This window comes from Medicago truncatula, chromosome 7 (genome assembly GCF_003473485.1).
Source record: "Medicago truncatula cultivar Jemalong A17 chromosome 7, MtrunA17r5.0-ANR, whole genome shotgun sequence".
NCBI classification, from domain to species: Eukaryota; Viridiplantae; Streptophyta; class Magnoliopsida; order Fabales; family Fabaceae; genus Medicago; species Medicago truncatula.
This window is the reverse complement of record NC_053048.1, coordinates 29,690,191-29,714,525: the sequence shown is the minus strand read 5'-3', so window position 1 is coordinate 29,714,525 and position 24,335 is coordinate 29,690,191. Positions and strand designations below refer to the sequence as shown.

Below are 24,335 nucleotides of genomic sequence, written 5' to 3'. Positions count from 1 at the left end.
CAGAAGCAGTTTGTGAGTGCTTCTGATGAAATGATCAGAATTAGATATGCAGCGGAAAAGAACAGAGCAGAGAAAAGAAAGACAAAGACACAAGCAGTTATCCTGGTTCCTTCCACAACACGGAAGTAGTCCAGTCCCCCTTGCACTTCCAAGGAGATTTCACTATAATCACAAAGATTACAAATGCTCAATACTTTCTAAGTATGAGACTTCACAAAAATGCTCAAGCACACACGCAAGAGTCTTCCAATGCTCAAGCACTAAGCAAGAGACTTCTAATGCTCAAGCACGCAGGCAAGAGACTTCTGATCAAACAAAAATACAGAGAATTGAGTTTGACTTGAACACTTGATATACAATCAGTGGTGTTCACAATACAATACAATAAAGACTCTAGACTTTGAATTTCTAAGATGTATCAAATCAGTGCAGAAATTCAGTGTGCTTTGTAGAATCAATTTGACAGAGTTTTGGCACTTTTGAACTTGTATATCTCTATCTTTTATCTTCAAGTCTTCACTCCTTTATATAGAGGCGTGAAAGAGACGTTGAGATAATCAGCACGTCTAAAGAGTCGTTTGAAATCCTTTGATCATCCACCAGTAATCCTTTGCCTGATTTGGGTGTAGTCCTTTGAAGAATAAGCTTCAAATTCATTCCCATCTTGAAGGCACAAATTTTGCAGGCATGGTTGTTGTCTTGTCTTGTAGCGTAGACAAAAACAGAGTAGTGAAGGTAGTGGTTGTACACTTGTACTTTGTCAACTCTATTAACGAGAGACAAGTGCTCAGTGCTATCCATATATCCGTTGGTACCTCCCTTTCAATTCTTCGTTCTTCTTGGATAAGACTGAATTGAGAATCAGCTACTTTGAATCTTCAGTTTGATTAAAGGATCAAACGTAGCTTCTGGTGAAGATATTGCTTCTGATGAAAAACTTTGCTTCTGATGACCTTCTGCTTCTGATGACGTCATCACTTCAGAAGCACTTCAGCTTCAGGAGCAGTTTTCTTCAGATGCTTGGAATTCGTTTGCTTTTCATTGTTCTTCCAAGACCTATTGAAATTACTTGACTAGCCTTTGGTCCTGTAAACTTGAACAATAATTAGTAATAACCAATTGACAATTTTTAATACCTTGTTATCATCAAAACTCAATAAGGTTCATTGTGAAACACATTTTGTTCCAACATTGGATTCACACACCATACTATAAGTTAGAATCCTCTCCATTTAAACTCTTCTGCATTTATTCTATTTGAAGAAATAAAGATACAAAAAATCTTAAAAATAATTATTGATGAGGGGACTCATTTAATGATATGACACATCACCAATTTTTTGTGTTTATCTCTTTCATATTTGGCAATCTCCATTTATTTTTATAAATGGATAAGATCTCAACTTAGTTAGAACTACTATACATTTATTAGAATTAATTTTTGACAACGTTTCAACTATAGCTTTAAAACCTATCATTTTCATTTCCTTTGAATACTTAGTTTTATGATTAGAGTGCTACCAACACTTTCTTTTCAAACTTTCTCTCACACTAACTATTTTTTTGGAGGACCCACACATTGTAGACCCACCACTTTATGTGGGTTTTATTTCTAAAGACAAAAACTCGCGAATAGACTAGTGCGAGTTTACGAGTCTATAAGACAAAAACAAGTGGAGTCACACATAGTATCATTTTTTTTTTGTGGATTCGACAGACTTGTGTAGACTCATACAGACTCGCTTGTTTATGACTAGTTTACGAGTCCGTGAGTTTTTTTGAAAAAAAAGTCAAACTATACAAATTTAAAAGGATAAAAACCTATAATCCTCTTTTCTTTTTTCAATTTCACTCTCAATTCATAAACAAAACTCTAATCTCATCAAAGATTGAGGAATTCATGTTTTACTCACCTTTAACGACGACATTTTCTTCCTTCATCGATGACGTTCTCTTGTTGTTTATTGAAATATTGTGGACGTCTAAGCTTAGCCTATAGCCTTTCGCAAGCTTTTTTTTTTTTTTTGGTCTGGCCTGTTTAAAAGTCTAGCCCACCCTAAAAGCCTATTTAAAGGCTTATTCCACACATTAAGACCATTAAATAATCAAGTTTACCTACTTCTAATAAATAAGCTAAATATGCCTTAAAACTTATTTCATTGTAAGGCCTTCAAGCCTATTTAAATTTTCCATTGAATTGTTTCTTTATTTTCATGTTTAATATAATTATATTTTAATATAAATAAAAAATATGTTTTAATATAATTATACTTCCACAAAATGTCCTGACGATGACTGTTGGTAATTCGGAAAAACCCATGTAATTAGTCTGGAAACACAATTCTGCAATGGATTTGTTAAAGATGGTGCAACTTTTGTCATTACTGATGATCTAAGAGTCATGCCGAACTCAATGGATATTTACAAGCTTTGGTATGCGACAGAGTTTTGGAATAAAGTGCACTTGTTTTGTAAAAGAAATGATCATCAATGTCACAAAGGAAAAGGTTTTCTATTTACTATTTAGTGCTCTTTATTTATTTCTAAATGCAGCACTTTTTTTATTTCTTTAATATTTCCTTTGTTTGATTAGTTTAATATTCTATATAGGTACTGGATCTTCTAAAATGCTCTTTGATTTCTAAGTCAACTTTGACCGATGTGTTTTTAAGAATGAAACCAACCATTGGATGGTCATCAAGGATTTTCGGTTGTGATGTTGAAAACGCTAAGGCAATTCAATTCACAATTAAGCTGGTTATTAGAAAATCAGATGGGAAAATATTGTACGCTCAAGGGGATCGTGAATTTGCAGACTTGCTTTTAAGTTTTCTTACATTTCCTTTGGGAGGAGTTGTGCGTATGTTTGGAGGAAAGTGTTCTTTGGGAAGTATTGATGCTTTGTACCATAGCATAGTTGATTTAGATGAAAACAAATATTTTGTGACAAAAGAAGCCAAGAACAAAATTGTTGATCCTCATTTGGCCCCACAGTTTAATATGAGGAATCAGATTTTACCAATTCGTCAGCCACGTGAAAAGTTTTATTGTCATGACGATTATGACATAACTTGCAAAAATATAGATTATTTTGATTGTACCAAAAAAGTCGTGTTTTTTTCATCTTTTGATGGTTATGTGAAGGGAACAAAAACCTACGTTGCCACAGATGACTTGGTTGTAAAAGAGTCGTCTCCAACTTCAGTTTTAAACTTAATCAACCATTTTCGAACTCCTCTTAATGACTTGAAGGAAAAGGTTATCAACATTGGTATTAATGAGGTATGTGATTGTAATGCCTATATAGAATCCATTTTCAAATTTTTTTAGCTTCTGTGTAATGACTATTGTAACACAATTTCTCCTTTTACCGTGTTTTGTTTCTCCTGTGCAGTGTCTAAGCATATTGAAGGCATCTTTAACTTCAACAGAAGCTCTTACAAACGGTCTGGGACACTTGGTGACTGAAGTACAAGAGGGGAAACTGAGATCTGTCAACATATTTTAAGAGAAAGTTTGTTTGAAAGATCATTCCTAAATTCATTATGTTGCAGTTGTTTAATTTAATTTCAGTTATAACAGTTTTACCTAATTTTGAATTTGTTTATTTTGGACTTGCGTTGTTTTGAATTAAGAGTGACATTTATGCAAATACTGGGATCGATTGATTTTCTCTCTGGCTTCTTAACATTATCTTTGCGATTATAAATAAGTACTCATCAATAGCGTCATTCTTGTTCTAGAGAACAAAGTGATAGAAAGCCCTTTTTTCATGACTTTCAAATTTATAGGATTCCAAATGATAATTTAGTTTTCCATGATGAATTAGTATGTATAATTCCTTGGAGACACGCACTGTTTTTCTGTTTTACTCCTGCATACTTCTGCTTCTAATCCTGACAAATCATTTCTCATTCTATGCAATTAACACAGACGCCAGTGTATTAATTATTAAACAATTGTCAAGATCCATTGCAAATCATAATAACTTAACACTTTAAGGTCAAGATCCTGACATTAAAAATAGATTTTTAAGGTCAATTATTAAACAATTGTTCCTATTAGGATTAACATTTTAAGGATCTTAATATTAAAAATCTATTTTGACCTTAAACAATTTTCAAGATCCATTGCAAATCATAATTCCTAATAACTTATCATTTTAAGGTCAAAATAGATTTTTTTGATAAAATGATTTTTCTAAAAATCCTAAACAAACACTTAAAAATGAAAAAAAAAAAAAAAAAAAAGATTTTTGCCCTAATTTGATGATTATTGAACACTATCATACCTCATCACACTTGTTCAGTTCATCTAGGTCACACATGTACCTCAACATGGTTTGTGGAGCATCCATTAACAAATTTTATTGTCATCATGTCACAAACAACGTTTTATGTGAATGAAAATAAGGTATGTGAATTCAAACACATATGTGAATGTTTTATGAACTCTGAAAGTCTTCATTGCCTTGGACTGTGGTACCATTCTCTTACCCTAAATTTTAATGTTTCCAAAATAAAACAAAAAAATAAAGAAGTTTCGACATCCTTCAAATAAATAAATTTTTGGTAACTAAATTTTTGTACGGTATCGATAACTAAAAGAAAGAAGAAATCAGGGAAGAAAACTATAGACTGGATAGAGTTGTATCAAAATTGCAAAAATATGGTTTACGCCGTTGCCGGGGATCGAACCCGGGTCACCCGCGTGACAGGCGGGAATACTTACCACTATACTACAACGACTTGGTGGACCTTGAAACGAATTAACAAGACATCACCCTTCACGATGGCTGAAGGTAACAAGTTATATATTTGTTTAAAGGACCTGCTTGTGGAACTGTGCGCATATTAGCAAATGGGAATTCAGGGTTTGTCTAATAAAAAATGGTTCTAGAACATATGGTCTGTAACTATAAGAGAACTTGGACCGTCCATTTGTTAATTTTCTCCACTCTTAAGTTGAAATACGAAATTAGATATAAGCCACTTGCATATTTCCATAACAAACTCATGTCTGGTAAAAAATGATAAGAAAATTGTGTTCCAATCCTAAGACCCGATCTGAAGGAAATGTCGCACATGTATCTCACAGTAACATTTTTATTGAGAGGGGTCTCACATAGTAACATGGCAAGTTGTAAAATGTTGTGTTGGATTCCTTTCCTTGAATTGAATGCAGTAGTAACAACTGACTTATTCTTAAAAACAAACAAAAAAAAGGTTAAGTGGCACTGATTCTATAAAGGCCATGAAGTGTGAAGGGAACACTTATAATAAAGTATAAACTAGTAACTTAAAGAAAAAAGAAGGTAAAAGTGACACTAATTCTATAAAGTACACGAAGTGGGAAGGGAACAAACATATCGAAGTACAATAAACTGATGTTTGAAGAATTGAAAGAAAAAAATGTTGTTGGGGGTGAGAGAGGCTCGAACTCTCGACCACAGGATTACTCAGAAGCTATGAGACCTACGCGCTAGCCAATTTTGTCACCACCGCTTAATTCTATAAAGTACAAGAAGTGGGAAGGGAACAAATGTATCGAAGTACAATAAACTCGATGTTTGAAGAATTGAAACAAAAAATAAATGTTGTTGGGGGTGAAGAAAAAAAATGCAGGGTAGGGTAGGTGGGAAGGGAACAAATGTATCGAAGTACAATAAACTCGATGTTTGAAGAATTGAAACAAAAAATAAATGTTGTTGGGGGTGAAGAAAAAAAATGCAGGGTAGGGTAGGTGGGGTGAGAGAGGCTCGAACTCTCGACCTCAGGATTACTCAGAAGCTATGAGACCTACGCGCTAGCCAACTGCGCCACCACCCCTTAATGTTAGTTGGCCAACAATTAGTATATACATTTTATATGAAATATCTGAATTTACAATTCCATTATGCTTCTTTCTTTTGTTTCTCGTTTAGTTTCTTGTTTGATAGCAGCTACCATGGCTGTTGCTGTTTTTCAAACTAAGGAGCATGTAGTGTCTTTGAAACTTCTGGTAGACACAGAGACAAACAAAGTCTTGTTTGCGGAGGCAGAGAAAGAGTTTGTGGACATTCTATGTAGCTTCTTAACATTACCATTAGCAACCATTGCAAGACTTCTTCATAAAGAGTCAAATATTGGACCGGTTACAATTGGTTGTCTTAACTCACTCTATTGAAGTGTGGAAATTCTTCGATTGTTGCCGAGTACTAACTCATCTGAAGATTATTGTGGCAGTCTCAAAATTAACATTGATGATACTGACCCTAAAAATTACTTCATTTGTTCCAAGTTTGAAGACTATAATCGTTGTAATAATTTAAGCATTGGTACAAAAAGAAATTATTGTAGGTGTGAAAATCGTATGAACCGTTCGGTTTCCATGACACAGTCAGGCAATGGATTTGTTAAAGATGATTCTATGTTTTTTGTTACTGATGATCTAACTGTCTTGCCGCACTCTATGGATCACACGTTGTTTGGTCTGGTCAATAATTTGCAAATGAGAAACACAAGTTCAGTAAAAGAAATGACGGTCTATGTCACGAAGGAAAAGGTTTTAATATTTGCAATTAATTTTTGCTCCCTAAATCATTGTTCTTAGTTTTTTAGTTCTTGCTCTAATTTGCCATTTTTATCTTTTATTTCAATTGATTTTTAGGTTTTTGATTGATTAGTAATAATAATATTATATACAGGTGTTGGATCTGCTAAAACATGCATTGCTTTCCAAGACACCTCTAACTGATTTGTTTTTAGAAATGAAACCTTGTGTAGACAAATCAAGCATTTTCTCTTGTGATTTTAAAAACATTTTGAATAGTTGTATGGACATCACTGTGAAACTCCTTATAAGAAAGTCAGATGGCAATATATTGTATGCTCAAGGGGGACAAGATTTTGCAGACTTCATTAACAAAAGGCCCTCAAAGAGTTATCTCTTGAATTTTTTTGGGTGCCTAATAGACATTGAGGAGGCCTAAACAGAACTATTTAATTTTTTTTTTACAAAATAAAAAATGGACAAGTTCATTCCGAAAAGTGTGAAAAAGATGATAAAGATATTAGCTTGAAGTCGTAAATGGATATGTTTTTAATTAGAAGTTGTATTTTGTGTCAGTGATGAGAATATGATTTTTTTTTTTTTTGTATTAGCTAAAATTATTACTACTATTTTTTATGTTTAAGGAAGCTAAGTTATTTACAATTAGATTATAGATTACTCTTTTAAAAAAAAAAAAAGGTTAATATCTCTTTTGGTCTCTGTAATATTAGCGAATTCCGGTTTTGGTCCCTGTAAAAAAAAAGTTTAGATTCCAACCCTAACATTTGAGATTCTTCCACTTTTGATCCCTCACTTAAATTTGTCCCTGTAAAAAGTTATTGACGTGACATGTTGATTGTGTAAGTTTAATATTTTTTTAATCCACCCAGAATTTAGAATTATTTCCATTTTTAAAAATTCAAAAACTTAAATTAAAAACACAAAAATCTAATATTTTCTCACATCTTTCATTCTCTCTCTCGGATCTTCTCATCTTCCAACCACAAAGCACATACCTTTCCTCTCTTTTCATCCCCTATCTCATCAAATTCATCAAGTACATGAGGAGAAAACTCAAAAAACACTCACAAAAAATTGAAATTTATGAAGGGGAAAAATGGTTAGAGTTTTCCAAACCCAGATCCGAATTCAAACCAATCCTACAAATCCAGCAAATTCATGAAGGTGGGAACATGGTTAAATTTTTTCGAAATCAATTTAGATATTTAGAGTATTTTGCAGTTCGATTTAAAAATCCATAAAAGATTAGGGATGAAACTGAAATATAGAGGATAAAATTGAAATGTAAATTTGTGCTTAAGCTTTATCGGTTTTTGTTTGTTAGATGCATGGGTTGAAGCTTTCCGAATTTGTGAATTTCTTGTTGAAATTTTGTGAATCTTTGAATATGTGGATTTCTTGTTGAAGCTTGTGTTGTTGTTCTTGAAATTTTGTGGATTTGTGAAATTGTGAATATGTCTTTTTATATGAACATGAAGCTTCCTATATATTCTTGTACTTGTTGAAGCTTGTTCTTGGGTTTATAATGAAGAGGAAGAAGAAGAATATGGACCGTGTGAAGAAGAAGAAGTTGGAAAACAAGGGCATTTGATTTTTGTGGTTTTTTAATTGTAATTTTAATTTGTTTTTTATTTAATTTTTAAATAGAACAAACAACTTAGTCTATGTAGCATCTGTTTCCTTTAAAAAAATTAAAAACTAAAATAATTACACAGTCAGCTGGACACGTCAACATATTCTGCTGACAAGTCTAAGCGAGGGACTAAAAGTGGAAGAATCTCAAAAGATAAGGATGGAAAAAAAAGAATTTGCAAAAGACTTCATACAAAAATTGCTCTCCACCGTTTAAATGAATATTATTTTTTGGAAGCTTTAGATCATGCGATACCAAATAATACGTGTGCTTCACTATGTTGCCTTCTTCTTTGTTTGCGGATTTTGCAAGAGACAGGAATGAGATGCCTAATTATTGATTTCCTTAGCTATTTCAGGTCCTTCTTTTCTGTATATATTTATTTTTTTCTTGAGGGTTTTGACCTAGTCCCCCCTTATTGTAAATATTATTCCCTTTTTTTAATACTACCTCCGTCCGTAATTACAAGACCCTTTTGCGAAAAAAAATCCTTTTTTATAAGACCCTTTTGGTATTTCCGAGTACATTAATTATTTCTTTACTAACTTACTCTTATTTATTTTTGCATCTTTTCCATTCATTGTAGCTCACAGGTTACCAACATTAAGATTTAAGACTCAAGGGAAATTTCAATTCAGCAATAGAATTCTACTCAATTTTATTATGTTTTTGTTTTTGAAGATATAGTTTAGGCTTTAGATATGTATGTACTAGTGCTTTTGTTGACAGAATTTATGGAGGTTGTGAACTAATTTTTGTTGATTAGCTTAGGTCGTGTTATTGTTGTTGATGGTGGTTGGAGGTGACGTAATGAGATGATGGTAATGTTGTTGATAGGTTGTTGTTTCTTAAAACAAATTCTGCATTTTTTATGAATATTGATGAAAGTGATATTGAAGATGATGAAGAAGTGGAAGGAAGAAGATGAAGAAAGCAACAACAACAAAAAGTCATTTATCCCCTATAACGTAGCATAAATTTCAGCTAATGTGGAGGTGCCACATGTACATAGAATAAAATAAACATTTCTTTTAATTTCCCGGACTCGCAAAAATTTATATTTGTTATTAAATTCGTAAAATTATATGATTGTCGTATTACTTAAATAAAAAAACTTCTCGTCACGAAATAAAAATCTTCTCGTTATTAACAAAAGATGATGGTAATTTTGTAACAAAACTCATTTTCCTATCTAACATAAACATCTCAACAATCCATATCTACTTTGATTTTATCGTCCAAATATTTTATATGTTTGTTTTTATTTCACAATGAGAATATTTTTATTTCATATAAAATATAAAAATGTTTATTTTATGCTATATGTGTTAATTGTTTTACTAAATCTAGTTTGTCAATTTTTTTTTTACTAAATCCTGTTAATTTCACTTGTATGTGCATCTATCAATGTACGGATATTTTTTTTTTATTCGTGCATACCCATTAAGATATTCGTCATGTACCAGTTCATGGTAAATTTTATATCCAAATATCTTGCATTTATAATTTTGGTCGTCCATAATTATATGTCTAACCCGAACAACACCAGATAAACACACTACTAGTTTAGAATAAAAACAAGAAAGCAATTGAGTATTAAAAGTGTATAGTAAGCATTTTAATCAAAGGATTTATGAACATTCATCCAATAATTCATATTCATATTTGCAAAAAAAAAAAAAAAAAAAAATAGTATGTCTCCTACGGTAGGAGACCTATTCAGGTCTCCCACCGTAGCCAGAGCCCTACTTGTATGCATATAGCATATACTCCCTCCGTCCCACAATGTAAGTCGCTTTGGAAAAGATGTTGAAGACAACTTGGAAGATGTTGAAGACAACTTAAACATTGATTTAAATATCCCTGAAGACAATGGTTTGGATTTGAACAAATTTCCTGACGAGGAAGATGACAGTTCAGACGAAATTAAAAAGGAGTACAAGAAATTACGCAAGATTTATCTTCCAAAGTTTTATTAAAAGTTGTCTTTTTTATCATCTTATAATAAGAGTTGTTTTTAAGGGGAAATCCTTTCTCAATAATATGAGCCGTGCATCAGACAAAAACTTGTTTTTTTTTTTTTTTTTTTTTTATGAATTTAAGATCTTTTTATCCTTTCTCAATCTTACTTATATTCTTGTTAATTGTTTATTTACTCATCACTAATTTTGTGATTTTATTTTACGATAATTCTTCATAACCATTCAGTAGCATATTCTAACAGTGAATAAATCCAAGCAATACTCAAAACACAAAAATGAAAGTAACTTCAACATCTCACTATTCTTTTCCACCTATTGATCTAAATAACTAAGAACCTCTTGCACCAATTGAATATCACATTTCCTTTGTGTTGGCAATTCCTTTCTTCTTTCTAATTGTTCTTTTTTCATATGTGGAATCTTGTAGTTGTGGGTACCTTTTACTTTCATGATTTCAATCATACATGATTGAAGTGATAAAAATATACGATTTGACAGGATAGTGTCATACTCTTCAAATAACTTTTGAACTGCATCCACAAGATCATCAACAGAGTTAGGAGACTTCTTGTGTTGTAAGGCTTGAATTGACCTAAAGAAACCAAGATCTAAAACATTTAAATCAGGAGAGTTTGGTGGTTGACGCACCAAACGAATATCAAATCCATTTTGTGAGGCTACACAACGAAAATCTTGATCTTCAGAATCAATGTGTGTTTTTGCATTGTCTTGTTGAATAAATATTGGTTGACCCCTTTCTTCAATTGGCCATAGTTCCATCATGGAAGGTACAACTTGCTCAAGCACACATTTCTTGATGACATTTCTAGTAATCGATTGTATTGGTTTTGTCTCAAGTGTACCAGCAGGTCTATTTACACTAGACCTTCTAGCTGGCTCTCTTGTTATTAAGGGAAATGCACCAATTTTCCCGGAGAATATTTCTTTTCCTTGTGCATCAAATCTTGGTCTAGCAATGGCCACTAAAAACATGATTTTTGGTATGTAATTTTTGCTTTGACAACTGAAAATTGGATCTTCTTCATCATGGACCAAGTAAAACTTCTTAGACTTTTCTTTCAAATAAAACCACTTCTCGTCAATGTGAACGGTGGTATACATCCCCTTAAAAATTGGATCATGATCTATGCTAGCACTATCAAGCATTGATATGCAAAATTGTAATCGAGCTTTCTTATTTCCTTCCGTTAATGCAGGTTTTATAGCATTTGAGTTTTTTCGTATTTCTTTTGACCGAATACATCTTGACAAAGTGCCCCTACTCACGTCCAATGCTTCAGAAAGATCTCTAATAGTTGTTCTTTTTTTCAAAGGAATGTCACGAACTCGATCAAGGTCTACTTGAACTCTCTTGCGCCCACAATTTCCTGCCCTTTTACTAGACACATTAGCATGCACTCCTTTGTTCTCGGCAAGTTTCCAAATACGTTGAACATACCGTATATGAAGTGAAAATTGCGACGCCACTAAGCTGGTCATTCCTCTTTTCAATTTTCCATCAACACTTTTCTCTAATAAAGCCTCATATATTAATCTTCTTTCAATATTAGACAACACCTTTCTCCTTCGTACCTCTAGTACTTCCAAATCTGACATGTCATTGTCATTGTCTTCTTCTATATGTAGGATGAAATAAACATTATATAAGACGTTTTCATAGATTAATTATTAGAAAGAAAAGAAAACAAATTAAATAAATAGGATAAATTATACCCGTAGATTCTAATCCAATATCTTCATGTAGTACATTGCTATTTTCTGCATAATTTTCTTCATACTGTTCACTTTCTAATAACATGCAAAAGAACATATAAGAACATGGAATGTAAAATAATGTTAAAAAAGAAAACTATAAATTAATTGATCAAGTTTGTAGTGTGAGAAAATAAGACAAAGTTTATTCTTAACTACAATCATAAGATAGAGGCGTGAAGAAGCAATAAACGGATGTTTAGTTACTTACCAATATGCTCCTGGACATCTTCATTCAAACATGTATCAAATGGTTGCACATTCAAGTCAAACGAAAATTGCAGTGGAGAATTTGGAATGATATTAAGATCAATATTTTGTGCTACATTGATGTTTAAATCGGGGAGATGATGCATTTCATTTGAATTTTGTTGCTGGACATCTCCATTATCAATTTCTTGATTAAAAATTTCAGATTCATGATTTAAAGTCATATTAGTATGTTTTTGTTTAGTTCAATAATCTTAATTTATAGAAAAAATGAACAGCCACATACTAATTTGTTGGAGGGAAACTTGAAAAAATTTCATGAACAAATTGGATGTTTTTTTATAAATCAAATGAATTTTTTCTTTACATGGGAGAAAGAGAGAAAAGGTATCGTTGCCTTGGTACATGCAATTGAAGAGAGAGAAGGAATCATATGAATTCATTGCCTTGGAGTTGGAGGAATGTGGGACGGTGGCAATTAAGTTGGAGTAATTGTGTTGCCAAGGGTAAAAGAGGAAAACACATATTTAATTTTAACAAAGTTCATAAAAGTTAAATATTTCTTAATATGCGAAAAAATGTCAAAGCGACTTACATTGTGGGACGGAGGGACTATGTGTTTGCACTTTGAATTTGTTTGAGATAACTTATAAACTCCTAATCAATGCCCTTAGGAACACTTTTAACATTTTCCTTCTTATTTTAATCGAGCATTTGTCAACCTCACGGGTACCCATCCCTCTTCACGCGTGCTCTAATCGAACGGTCACTATCATACCCGCGATAAACGGAAGTGCATTTTCAAGAACAATGTCGATGTAATCCAACGGCTGAGATCATCCATGTTTGACCCATCCCATCACGCCTTCATATCTTGAAAATGCTCCCAATCTCAAAACTCTTCTCCGCAAAAATTTCATCTTCTTAACATTTTCATCTCAACACTCAAACCCTTCTTCTCTGATCCATCTTCAATTTCCTTTCACACCCTTTTCCTCTTCCTCACTAATCCTAGTTCTTGCTTTTCTCTCCAATTTTTACTCCTTTAAATCCATCAATTTTGATTTTTGAAATTCAATTTTTTTTGTTTGATTTCAGTTAAAAAGTTTCTATTTTTGGTTCAACACCATAGATTTATACATATATTGAGTTTTTTTCGCTGATTACTATTTTTTTTATTTCTATCTTTGAATTCATTAATTGATTTGGTACTGTGTATGGTTTTGATGTAAAGTTTGGAACTTTATGCTATATTTGACTGTAAAAATTCATTTAAGTTAATGGGTATGAAAGTTGAATATTGGATTCTGTTCTTGAGATTAGATTTAGGATTCCAAAAATTGAAAGAAAAACGACCATCTTAAATTTGAACCATGTTTTTTTTATGAAAATTCCTCACCACTTTAGCCCAATATATGAATGTTGAAAAAATTGATCAAAGTTACATTATACTCCACTGTATCTGAATCTTCAATCTCATCATGCTTCTTTCTTTTCTTTCACGTTTGTTTTCTTGTTTCATAGCTGCTATAATGAGATTCATGACAGTTCTTCAATTATATCCTAAAGAGCAAGTGGTGTCTTTGAAACTTCTTGTAAACACAGACACTAACAAAGTTTTATTTGCTGAAGCAGATAAAGATTTTGTGGACATTCTATGTAGCTTCTTAACATTACCATTAGGAACCATTGCAAGACTTCTTCAGAAAGAGTCAAGTATTGGACCGGTTACAATTGGTTGTCTTAACTCACTCTATCGAAGTGTTGAAAAAATGGGTTTGTTGACAAATTATAACTCGTCGGAAGATTATTGCCGCACTCTCAGAATTAATTTTGATGACTCTCAGCCCACAAAGTACTTCATATGTTCCAAGTATGAAGAACTCGATTATCAATGCACTTATTTGAGCATAGGTTCAAAAAACAATTATTGTTTCTATGGGCATCCGTTGTCCCATTCAGTTTCCCTTTCATCATCCCTGAAAGATTTTTGCTTAGGATTTGTGAAGTTTAATAAAAGTTTTGTCATTAGCGATAATTTAACTGTCTTGCCGCATTCCATGGATCACATGATCTTTGATCTGAGCAACAACTTTGGAATAAAAAGCACAAGTTCGATCAAAGAAATGACGGTCAATGTCACAAAGGGAAAGGTTTTACATATGCTTATTCTCTAAATCACTATTCCTTGTTTCTTGGTAATTGCTCTAGTTTGCCACTTTTTAAGTTGTATTCTTCAATTCACTATTTTAGTCTTTGATTGATTAGAAGTAATATTCTGCAGGTATTGGATCTGTTAAAGTGTTCATTGTTTTCCAAGACACCTCTAACTGATGTGTTTTTAGGCATGAAACCTCGTATAGAGAGATCAAGGATTTTCTCTGATGATGTTAAAACAATTTTTAGTGATGATATTAATATCACCGTGAAGCTAGTTATCAGAAAATCTGATGACATTATATTATATGCTCAAGGGGGACGTGATTTTGCAGAGTTGATTATACGTTTTTTAACATTTCCATTGGGTGGTGTTTTACGCAACTTAGAAGGGAATAGTTCTTTGGGAAGTATTGATGGATTGTGCAAGAGCATAGCTGATTTAAATGAAGAAATGTATTTCATATCTAAGGATGCAAAGAACAGGCTTCTCAAGATAAGTGTTTTGCAATATTATTGTGGAAAAATATTTGATCTCACGCTTTTAAAAAATGAAGAAGATTGGAGGGATAGGGGAAATTTTAGAAAAATGCAACTGGTTAATACCATTGCCACACTGCATGCGGGAAGTCTGGGAAGTTTTGTCAAGAGACCAGAAATGTATGTGGTTACGGATGATCTGATCGTAGAACCCTTGTTGTCTCCAGTTTCATCTATACATGTACTTCAACGTTTCAAAACACCTATTGATGATTTGGAGGAAAAAGTTGTCACCATCGGCATCAAAGAGGTAATTATTTTTTTGAAAAGAAATCTAAGTGGTAATTATATTAGGAGTGAAAACAATATAGATTTATCTCCTTCGCAATTTTGCAGTTGTGTTTTAAGTTTTCATACTAGAACGATTTACTATGATGCTCATTGAAGATATATTTAGTAGCCATCTACTCGTTAGAAATTAATTAGTATAGTTAGCCATTTGTTTTTAACTAATGAATGACTACAAATTATATTTTCAATAAGATTAATTATGTAGCAATAGCTCATTTCACATTGTTGTGTTGGTTCAGAGTCGCAACATATTTAAGGCTGCTTTATGCTCAACGTCTGCTCTAACGAATGGTCTCCGTCACTTGTTAACACAAATTAAGAAGGAGAAATGAGAACAGATATCATTTTGTTGGTTGATCAAGATTTGTGGTTTAATATTTGTTTATGTTCCTGCCTTGTTACAATGTCATTTTTTATATTAATGGCTGCTTTGGCTTCAATGTTTTCTCTAACAAATGGTCTAGCTCAGTTGTTAACTGAAGTTAAGGTGGAAAAATGAGAATTGAAGTGAAGTATGATAGATGGAAGTTTGTAACAGACAACATAACTAGACTTACTATTTGGTGCTTATTTCATTTCTACCATTTACAATGCAAGTTCTGTTTCATTTCTTTCCCTCGCGTTGTTATATCGGTATTTCGTTGATATTTAAGGGTGTTCTCATAAACCCAAGTTGTGCTAAAGATTTGCAGTACATTTAAACAAGAAAGATAACTAACATCCAATTCTCAAAACAACTTTGGAAATTACACTGCAAACAACGAATAAGTCGGTGAATTTTTCTGCACAACTAGTATACTATAACTATTATTTGTTTAACTATGAAGCATTGGCATAAACCGTACCCTGGACAGCTGGACAAGTTACTAACATTGACATGTCGGTATCTCTGTAATAATTTAAGAAAATGAAATAATTGTATGTAATCAGATGTGGCGATATCGTACAAGCCTTCAATGTGAAGTGTCGCTGTAATTCTCAGAATTTTTATTTACCACAGATTATCAAAGAAGACCACAGCACGTGAATTAATAGGTGGAAGATAGAGCATATATAAAAATATAAAATTTTCATGATGGCAAAAGCTTGATGCAATCAAAGTGAAATCAGAAAGTGCAATTCATGAATACTAAGAAATCGAAATTTCCTTTATTCATGCCATGTAATGTATTTGATCTACCATTTGAAATTCACTATGGCTAATCAAGCCTAATGAACAATAAACCACGAACAAGCGCACCACCTCAGTAATGCCATACGGAACCATAGTTCTGATTGCAATCGCTAGCACATTTTACTCTTTTGTCACTAATATAAGAATTAAAATTTCCTCTTAATTTGCAACTTAATGATCCACCTTTTGTGATGCATTAGACTGCAAAGAAAATTGCTTATTTATTGTTTATATGGTGATGATCGTATTTTGAAATACAATGATAGTCGAATTTGATATGTGTGATTTTGACATGATGCCCAATTTTCTTGGCATTGAAGTGGTATAATCTGCAACTCGAATTTTTAAGCTCATTTTACTTTATGAAAATATTTTGAAAATGAAATGTCCGGTATAAATATTTACTACCTCCGGTCCTATTTACAAGAGACAATTTACTTTTTAGATACATTAAATAATTTATGTATTTGGTTTAGGTTCTTGACTAAATACATATATTATTCAATGTATCTAAAAAGTCAACTTTATCTTGTAAATAGGACCGGAGGGAGTATAAATACTAGAATTTTCACTGATTGTAAGATGTGGTGCAGATATTAGAAGAATGATAGGAATCAGAGCTTTTAGAAAACAAAACTTCCTTTATGAATATGTTTACCACATCTTTCATATTCGAAACTTCTCTTACTAGAAAGTTCAAAAATGAAAGGTTCGATATGAAAATTTCATTCTTTGTTTTGTGAGGAAATGTGGAATCTGATAAGAGATTTTTTTGGTTAATAAAATCAAGGATATTTTGGTGTATGTAGGGTTAAAAGTACAAATCATACGGTGTTAAGGTAAGAGAATTTCTTATCCCCTATCCTTGCGGCGCTCTGAATTTTTTATTTTTCTCAGCATCGTTTCCTCATTTCTCCAATTTCATATTTTGACATAAAATACTCCCAATCATCTAAATCTTACAACATTGTGCCATATTTCAAGTGAATCTGCTTGAATTCACCGCTTTTGAGATCTTTCCAACCACAAAATAATATGTTAGTTCGCATTTATTCTTTTTTTGTGGACTTAATTTATAGGTGTTGACTTGGAGGACACTCACTAGTGAATGGTGTTCATGCATGTTTCAATTTCATGGCGCATCGGTTCAATAGGCGTTCAACGTTGATTACAAAGTGTAAGACCGAAGCTAGTTGAATATAAAAGTGGAGGAAACAAACTATTGAATTTGAACGAATGAAATATAAAAAATTCAATTAAATTTTTATTCTTATCACAATCACCATAAGCTCAATTTATGGGAAGTGATATTTACGAATAAAAATAATAATTACTATTATTTTCAAGGTCTTGTAAACAAGTGTCTAAGGGCATTGTTTTAGTAATCCATAAAAAGAAATTATGCCTTGAAAATATAAGTCAAACACTTGTTGAAGTTATAACCGTTCAATTTCCAATGCAAAAGTTGCTATTTTTGATGTTTAAACAATGTCCTTAGGGCACTTGTTAACATTTTTCTTATTTTTATCATTATCAAGTATTTAAAATTAAATACCGTAATTTAAACACTACTAATGTTTGTTTTCTATTTTAGGTGGGACCATACACTCTATTTTTTCAATTCACATAACATTAGATCAAAGTATAATTACTTGGTGTTTAATCTCCTAAACTTTCTTCAAACATCACAGACAGTTTTGTGGTTCATAACGCACATAAACAGCTATAATTTGATGTGGTTGGTTTATTTTCATTCCACACCATTAAACAAGGAACACTTATCCAGTCAAAATGAACACTAACCTAGTTGCAATTTACTACAACCAAGGGAAATCCAATTTGTTTAGGATTTGTGTTGATGTTACATTAATGTCTGCATTTAATGATCAACTAGACCAAATTAATGGTTGTTCCATCCACGACAGCATGAGAAGGATGATCAGTTTTGAGTGTCATTGTCCATCAATCAAATCAGATAGAAGTGTTTGGTTCATCCCAGATGAAACTCCACAACAATGACGATGTGAGAACGATGTTATCTATATTTGGTCATCATAGTTAGAAGACATTGATCGAGTTAGACGTTACCTTGATGAGATTTTGTTGATTTTGGATTTCCAAGTTTTTGTATTTTGGATTTCCAAATCAATTTTGAAAAATAATTTTCATCTACCGAAGTTGTTACTAGATTGAGTCACGACCAGGTCGCTCTCTTTAAGATGTTTCGTGGCACTGCCCAAAATTGTGCAAGGCAGACTATCAACCACGCCGCCTCCAGGATAAAACAAGCTCACCTACAACTGTGCGATTAACTACTGTTTTATAGAAAACCGTTCCAAAATTACACCCTCAAATATGGCTATAAAGGCCACTCGGATTTAATATTGAAACCACTATTATATGGTACTAAGACCATTCAAATATGGTGTTATCACTATTCTAACTTTTAACATCTCCAAATGTTAATATGGTATTTCAACCACTTAAATATGGTGCTTCTAACATATGATTTCTCAAATAATCGAAGAAGAATTTATTTTTAAGATCATTATTAATTTTCAAAGGGATATTATACCGAAAAGAGATTATGATCTTAATATATTATTGGATATGTTTGGATGACATTTTATGAAAACCGCTCGGATTGGATCGGACTTTGAATTGATTTTTCAAACCCGAATCGAACTGCATACATATATTATAATATATATTTCCATTTTTATAAGTATAATGTATTATATTAAGCTATTATTTTTTTCTTTTTAATTCTTTTAATACTACATATGAGTTTAATTTAATCAATTTTGTTTCTATTTCATATGTTTCAAAGATAATAAATCATTTTTATTTTGTACTATTAATTTTTTTATAAATCATATGTTATATTTCATATCAAACCTATTATTTTATCATATTTTTATAAGATTAGTATTAATAAAAAATGTTACAATTTGTAATTTGGATATCAAAAATCCGTCCAAATTAAACCGTATTAAATTGATCGGTTCAGATCGATTTTTTAATTTAATCATCCAACCGAATCGAACCGCATATAATTTCATCTTTGGATCAGATGAGTTTTTGCCTCAAAACGGATCCAAACCAGACCACGAATACAATTGGAGATTTTTTTTTGCAAAATAAAACTAAATAATACCTTAATAAATCGAATTCTGCTCTTCCCACTGCACTTTTCGCTCGCACCCTGCAGCCATTCCAAAAATGCCCTTGCACTAGTTAACTAACGTAAGTGTTAAACTCTGCGTTACTTAACTAACGCTGCGTGAGTTAACTAACGTCGCATTAGTTAACTCACTTTGGGAGAAGAGCAGAATTCATATTTTGATCAATCATTTCTTCTCCATAGAATTGATGAATTAAACAAGCAAGAGAACAACAAGTTTTGCAGTCCTTTAAATAATTGAGAAAGAGGAAGAGAGAGCCAAGTGGTGGACGAAATATATATTAATTCAATTGTTGATGAATTGCTCAGAATCGATGAGGATGAGAAATCATGATGTGAACATACGATGGTTGAAAATTGAAAGAAAAGCTGCGGCCCATATGTGCATATAAGCATATGAAAGGAGTTGAGATTACATTAGGTTTAGTGTTTTAATTCATGGATGACATGCAGAAGAAACGATTGATGAAAATATTGGAATTTTTCAACGTGACTTAAGTCACGCAACTCACGCTGCGCAAGTTAACTCAGTTCAGCTGGGCTGGAGCGAAATGTGATGGGGAAGAGCAGTAATCTAATAAATCCGTCTGGCTCCCCTTGTAAGTTGTAACGTCCAAAGGGTTTTTTCTAACCCGTTATTAACCTCTTCCTCGTAAATTCAAAGCCACATGACCGTTTAACTTTCTGTTGTGAAAGTTGAGCTAATTAACGCCATCATACTTTTCCAAGAATTAAAATTACTAAACTCAAAGAATTCACATTTAATAACCAATACTGGTGCATAAAATAAATACACCGAGTATGTTGAATTTCCAAAATCATTATCTATCCATTTGATAATACACTTTCTTTGGAGTTTTTAGTCCTTCAAAATTGTTTTTGCTTCTCCTTTGCTAGTTTATACCATGGGTGATAGTAAAAATAAGGAGAAAGTGTCTTTGAAACTTCTTGTGAACAAAGAGACCAACAAAGTCTTGTTTGCTGAGGCAGGTAAAGACTTTGTGGATGCTTTATTTAGCTTCTTGACATTGCCTTTAGGAACCATTGCAAGACTTGTGCAGAAGGATTCAAAGATCGGGCCAGTTACTATCGGTTGTTTGAACACACTCTATCAAAGCGTGGCAGACCTCGACAAAGAAGTTCTGTGGACGGAGGAAAGTAGAGGATTGTTACTCCAGCCAAAAAGCTCATCTGAACATTATTGCAACACTCTTAAACTTAACATTGATGACACTCAGCCGACTGCGTATTTCGTATGTACCAATCTTGAAACATGCATCTATCGTTACTTCACTACTTCCATAAATAGAAATTGTGCATGTGGTGTTTCTATGACCCGATCAATTTCTCTGGAACCTTTTCACAAAGGATTTGTCAATGATTTTGCAACTTTTGTCGTTACTGATAATCTGAATGTCGTCCCAACTGCTTCGCATTATACAAGCCTTGATCTGGTTCAGAATTCTGGAATAAAAAGCATGAGTTCATTAAAAGAAATGACCGTCAATGTTACGAAGGAAAAGGTATTTTTTAATAAGTTTTTTTCTCATTAGTTAATGCTTAATCTACGTAAATCACTTATTTTAAATTTTTGATATTATATTCATTTTCTGACTGTTTGATATTTTCTCCAGGTATTGGATCTATTAAAGTGTTCACTGCTTTCAAATTCGCCATTGACTGATATATTTGTAACGAAGATGAAACCATCCCTTGAGAGGTCATTGTTTTTGCCTTCTGGTTATATACACTGTAGTAACTTTCAAATCACCCTGAACTTGGTTATAAGGAAATCAGATAAGAAAATATTATATGCACAAGGGGATCAAGATTTTGTAGACCTACTTCTAAGTTTTCTGACCTTTCCCTTGGGTGCCCTTAGATGTATTTTAGGAGAAAATTCTTCTTTGGGAAGTATTGATACTTTGTACAATAGCATTGTTAATTTAGAAGAAAACAAATTTTTGTTGTCAAAAGAAGCAAAGAATAGGCTTGTTTCTCCATACGGGTATCTGCAGTTCCGTTCTATGAAACTGGGTTTATCACGCCCAGAAGATACTGGTAGGTATTATTGTTATTATCCTCAAGTAAGTTGCAAACAAAGCATTAACAATGATCCATGTTTCATAAGTGAAGAATTTTGGAGGGACATTAAAAAATCAAGAGAAGTCAAACTAGTTTATACCGAATCAGATACTGCAAGTCGCAAAGGTTTTGTCAAAGGACCTGCAATGTACCTTGTTACCGATGACTTGATCTTAGCACCATCGTCTCCAATATCAGCTTTACATTTAATCAACCGTTTGGAAACTCCTCTTACTGATGTGAAGGAAAAAGTTGTCACTGTTGGCATCCAAGATGTAAGTTATATTAAATATCTATAGATTTATCCTTTATGTGCTTTTGTGTTGTATAAGCTAATAATGTTGCATTTGTTCAATATTTTTTTGTTGGTGTAGTGTCTAAATATATTTAAGGCGTCTTTGATCTCAACTTCAGCTCTCACAATTGGTCTAAGTCACTTGCTAACCGATGTTAAGGAAGAGAAATGAGAAGTTAGACATTTTGCTTTATGATTGATTTACTAGAAGAAAGTTTGTAATAGACAACTATTTTGTGTTTTTTTTTTCTTTTTTCTTTCTATTTTATCATTTTTGCTTTAGTATCTTCGTATTTTTCCTTGTTCTTATTTCAGAATGACATGAAGTTAGACTCTTCTTTTTGTTGATGTTAACAGTATTCTTTATATTTTCAGCAAACCAAATCACTTTACCGCATATGTTGGTTTATATGTCTTTCCCTTCATATTGAAGAATAGGATCCAATTATTATTTGAGTAAATTATACTCCCCGCCTTTCAAAGATGCTTGAATTACACTGCCTTCCCCTCTTATTCAAAACATATTAGAAAACATTTCACTTCCCTCCCTTAAGAGAAACTTGAATTACATTCACATCCCCTCTTATGTTAAAATCTATATTTTACTCCCTCAATATTTTTTAAAAAATAATAATCTAACACACTTTGAACGCATTTTAATATAATCAAAATTTGAACACATAGTTTTCATGATTTGTTATTCATAATTTCATTATCATTTTAAACCCTATTATAAAATATGAAACAACCCAAAATAAAATTAAAATATGTGAAAAATTACTAAAGGCAATAAAGTATGGTTATTTAAAAGTTAATTTTATACTTTAAATTATAAAATTAATAGCAAAATATTTAAATTTAATTATCATTGACTTTTAAATTCTAAAAAATGAATTTTAATTTTCTTAAATGGTTGTTCAAAATTAATATATATTATAAAAATATTTATTTATGTTAAAATAAATTAAAGTATGGTGAATATTTAATTATTGAGGGATGAGGTTGTAATTCAAGCATCTTATAGAGGAGGGGAGTATAAATTTTACTTTTCAAGGAAGGGGAATGTATATTTTAACACAAGAGTGGAGTGTAATTCAAACTTCTTTTAGAGAATGTGAGTGTAATTTACTCCCTCTTATTATTTTTATCGATCATAAGAGAGAATTCAATTTAATCTTGAATTTTGATGAAAAAGATTAAATGGATTGACACTTTTATTGTTTGAAAAAAAATTGATTACGATAATCTAAAAAAAGATTTTGCATCTCAAAAAACTAAATAATAAGTAAATTTTTTAATAAAACCATAAATTTCGTAAAAAAAAAATATTTTTGTTAAGAAGCTTAATTATTAGCCCACCTAAATTGATGAGTCTTTTTTTCTCCTTTAACAGTTTGAGTCTTTAACAAAAAAAATAATTAAGAGACATAAATAGCATTAAAAATAAAGCGTAGACATAAAGTTTACGATTTACAGTTTTGTTTGACTCGTTAGATTGAGTTCATTTGTTTCGATCACTTAACTCAAAAGTCTTATTCTTCTTTGTAAAATAAAGTCAAAACAACTATTTTTTTCCTATACTACACTACCATCGGAATCCAAAGAATCTCAAATCAAGCTCATGTAAATTCTACTCAAAATCATTCAACAATCAATATAGGAACACTATAGGAAGAGAGATGAACTAAGAACGGTAAAACAAACATACACCGAAAATTGGTTAGAAATAAATATCTTAGGAGAAAAGGAGAGCAATATGATTTTTTATTTTTAAGAAGCTAAACTGCGAGCAATAGGATTTTAATGTGATTTTGTTCACTACTAGAAAAAGCAAAATTAGAGAGGGAAATTAGTGACGGAAAAAATGAAATTCCTCACAAATTCTTTGGTCGCAAAATTTAGTGACGGAATTAGAAAGGGATTTCATGTTTTCCCTCACTAAATATCCCTCACTAATTTTTGTTTTTTTAGTAGTGGTTTATGGATACTAGGTTATGTTGCTGCTTGCTTGCTGAACTCTTGCTGAATGCCATCATACAACAAAGGAGATCAATCATTTTTTGTTTTGGTTGAGAATTTGAAATTGGAAATGAAGGTATGGAAATGAAAGTAAAGAGTTAAGGCAAAGAAGGCATATAATGAAGTTAAACTTTCTGCTGCATAGGAATTTTAAGAAGAGGAATCGAAACGTTTAAGCCTTAAAGGTCATTTTTAAATATGTAATTAAACAATAAAAGTTCAACTCAATTAAGGAGAGGAACCGAAAAATACTTTTTTTAAACCAGTAAAAAAAACTACTTGTAAAGGGAAACTCGGTGCACTAAAGCTGCCGCATACGCAGGGTTCGGGAAGGGGTCCCATCATTCGGTGTATTATACGCAGCCTTACCTTATATTTTACACAAGAGGCTCTTTCCAGGACTCTACTGTGACCTTTCAGTCACATAAAAAAAAAATACT

The 24,335-nt window shown here is 32.0% G+C and overlaps 4 protein-coding genes and 2 non-coding genes across 7 annotated transcripts; 3 read left to right on the top strand and 3 right to left on the bottom strand.

Moving 5' to 3' along the window:
• Positions 1 to 2,673: 2,673 nt before the first annotated feature.
• On the top strand, positions 2,674 to 3,508 carry LOC25498594 (uncharacterized). Its single transcript, XM_013593525.1, has 2 exons — positions 2,674 to 3,282; positions 3,395 to 3,508. Exons 1-2 carry the CDS (start codon positions 2,674 to 2,676, stop codon positions 3,506 to 3,508), a joined length of 723 nt encoding a protein of 240 aa, XP_013448979.1.
• Positions 3,509 to 4,676: 1,168 nt separating this feature from the next.
• TRNAD-GUC (transfer RNA aspartic acid (anticodon GUC)) lies at positions 4,677 to 4,748 on the bottom strand. Its single transcript has one exon. It is a non-coding gene; the product is annotated as a tRNA-Asp (tRNA).
• A 995-nt stretch (positions 4,749 to 5,743) lies between these two features.
• On the bottom strand, positions 5,744 to 5,828 carry TRNAM-CAU (transfer RNA methionine (anticodon CAU)). Its single transcript is given in 2 exon segments — positions 5,744 to 5,779; positions 5,791 to 5,828. It is a non-coding gene; the product is annotated as a tRNA-Met (tRNA).
• A 4,651-nt stretch (positions 5,829 to 10,479) lies between these two features.
• On the bottom strand, positions 10,480 to 12,374 carry LOC112416647 (uncharacterized). The gene is made up of 3 exons (XM_024770936.2): positions 12,152 to 12,374; positions 11,902 to 11,976; positions 10,480 to 11,804 (listed from the first exon to the last, which is right to left on the bottom strand). The coding sequence occupies exons 1-3, from the start codon at positions 12,372 to 12,374 to the stop codon at positions 10,480 to 10,482; spliced, it is 1,623 nt and encodes a 540-aa protein (XP_024626704.2).
• A 590-nt stretch (positions 12,375 to 12,964) lies between these two features.
• LOC25498590 (uncharacterized) lies at positions 12,965 to 15,753 on the top strand. 2 transcript variants are annotated; one of them, XM_013593523.3, is made up of 3 exons: positions 12,965 to 14,303; positions 14,435 to 15,097; positions 15,378 to 15,753. In XM_013593523.3, the coding sequence occupies exons 1-3, from the start codon at positions 13,632 to 13,634 to the stop codon at positions 15,468 to 15,470; spliced, it is 1,428 nt and encodes a 475-aa protein (XP_013448977.2). In that variant the 5' UTR covers positions 12,965 to 13,631; the 3' UTR covers positions 15,471 to 15,753. The 2 variants fall into 2 exon arrangements, with proteins under 2 accessions (XP_013448977.2, XP_039684135.1); XM_039828201.1 differs by having other exon boundaries at positions 12,968 to 14,023.
• Positions 15,754 to 20,401: 4,648 nt separating this feature from the next.
• Positions 20,402 to 22,048, top strand: LOC25498589 (uncharacterized). Its single transcript, XM_013593522.1, has 3 exons — positions 20,402 to 21,019; positions 21,131 to 21,856; positions 21,956 to 22,048. Exons 1-3 carry the CDS (start codon positions 20,402 to 20,404, stop codon positions 22,046 to 22,048), a joined length of 1,437 nt encoding a protein of 478 aa, XP_013448976.1.
• The last annotated feature ends 2,287 nt before the right edge of the window (positions 22,049 to 24,335 follow it).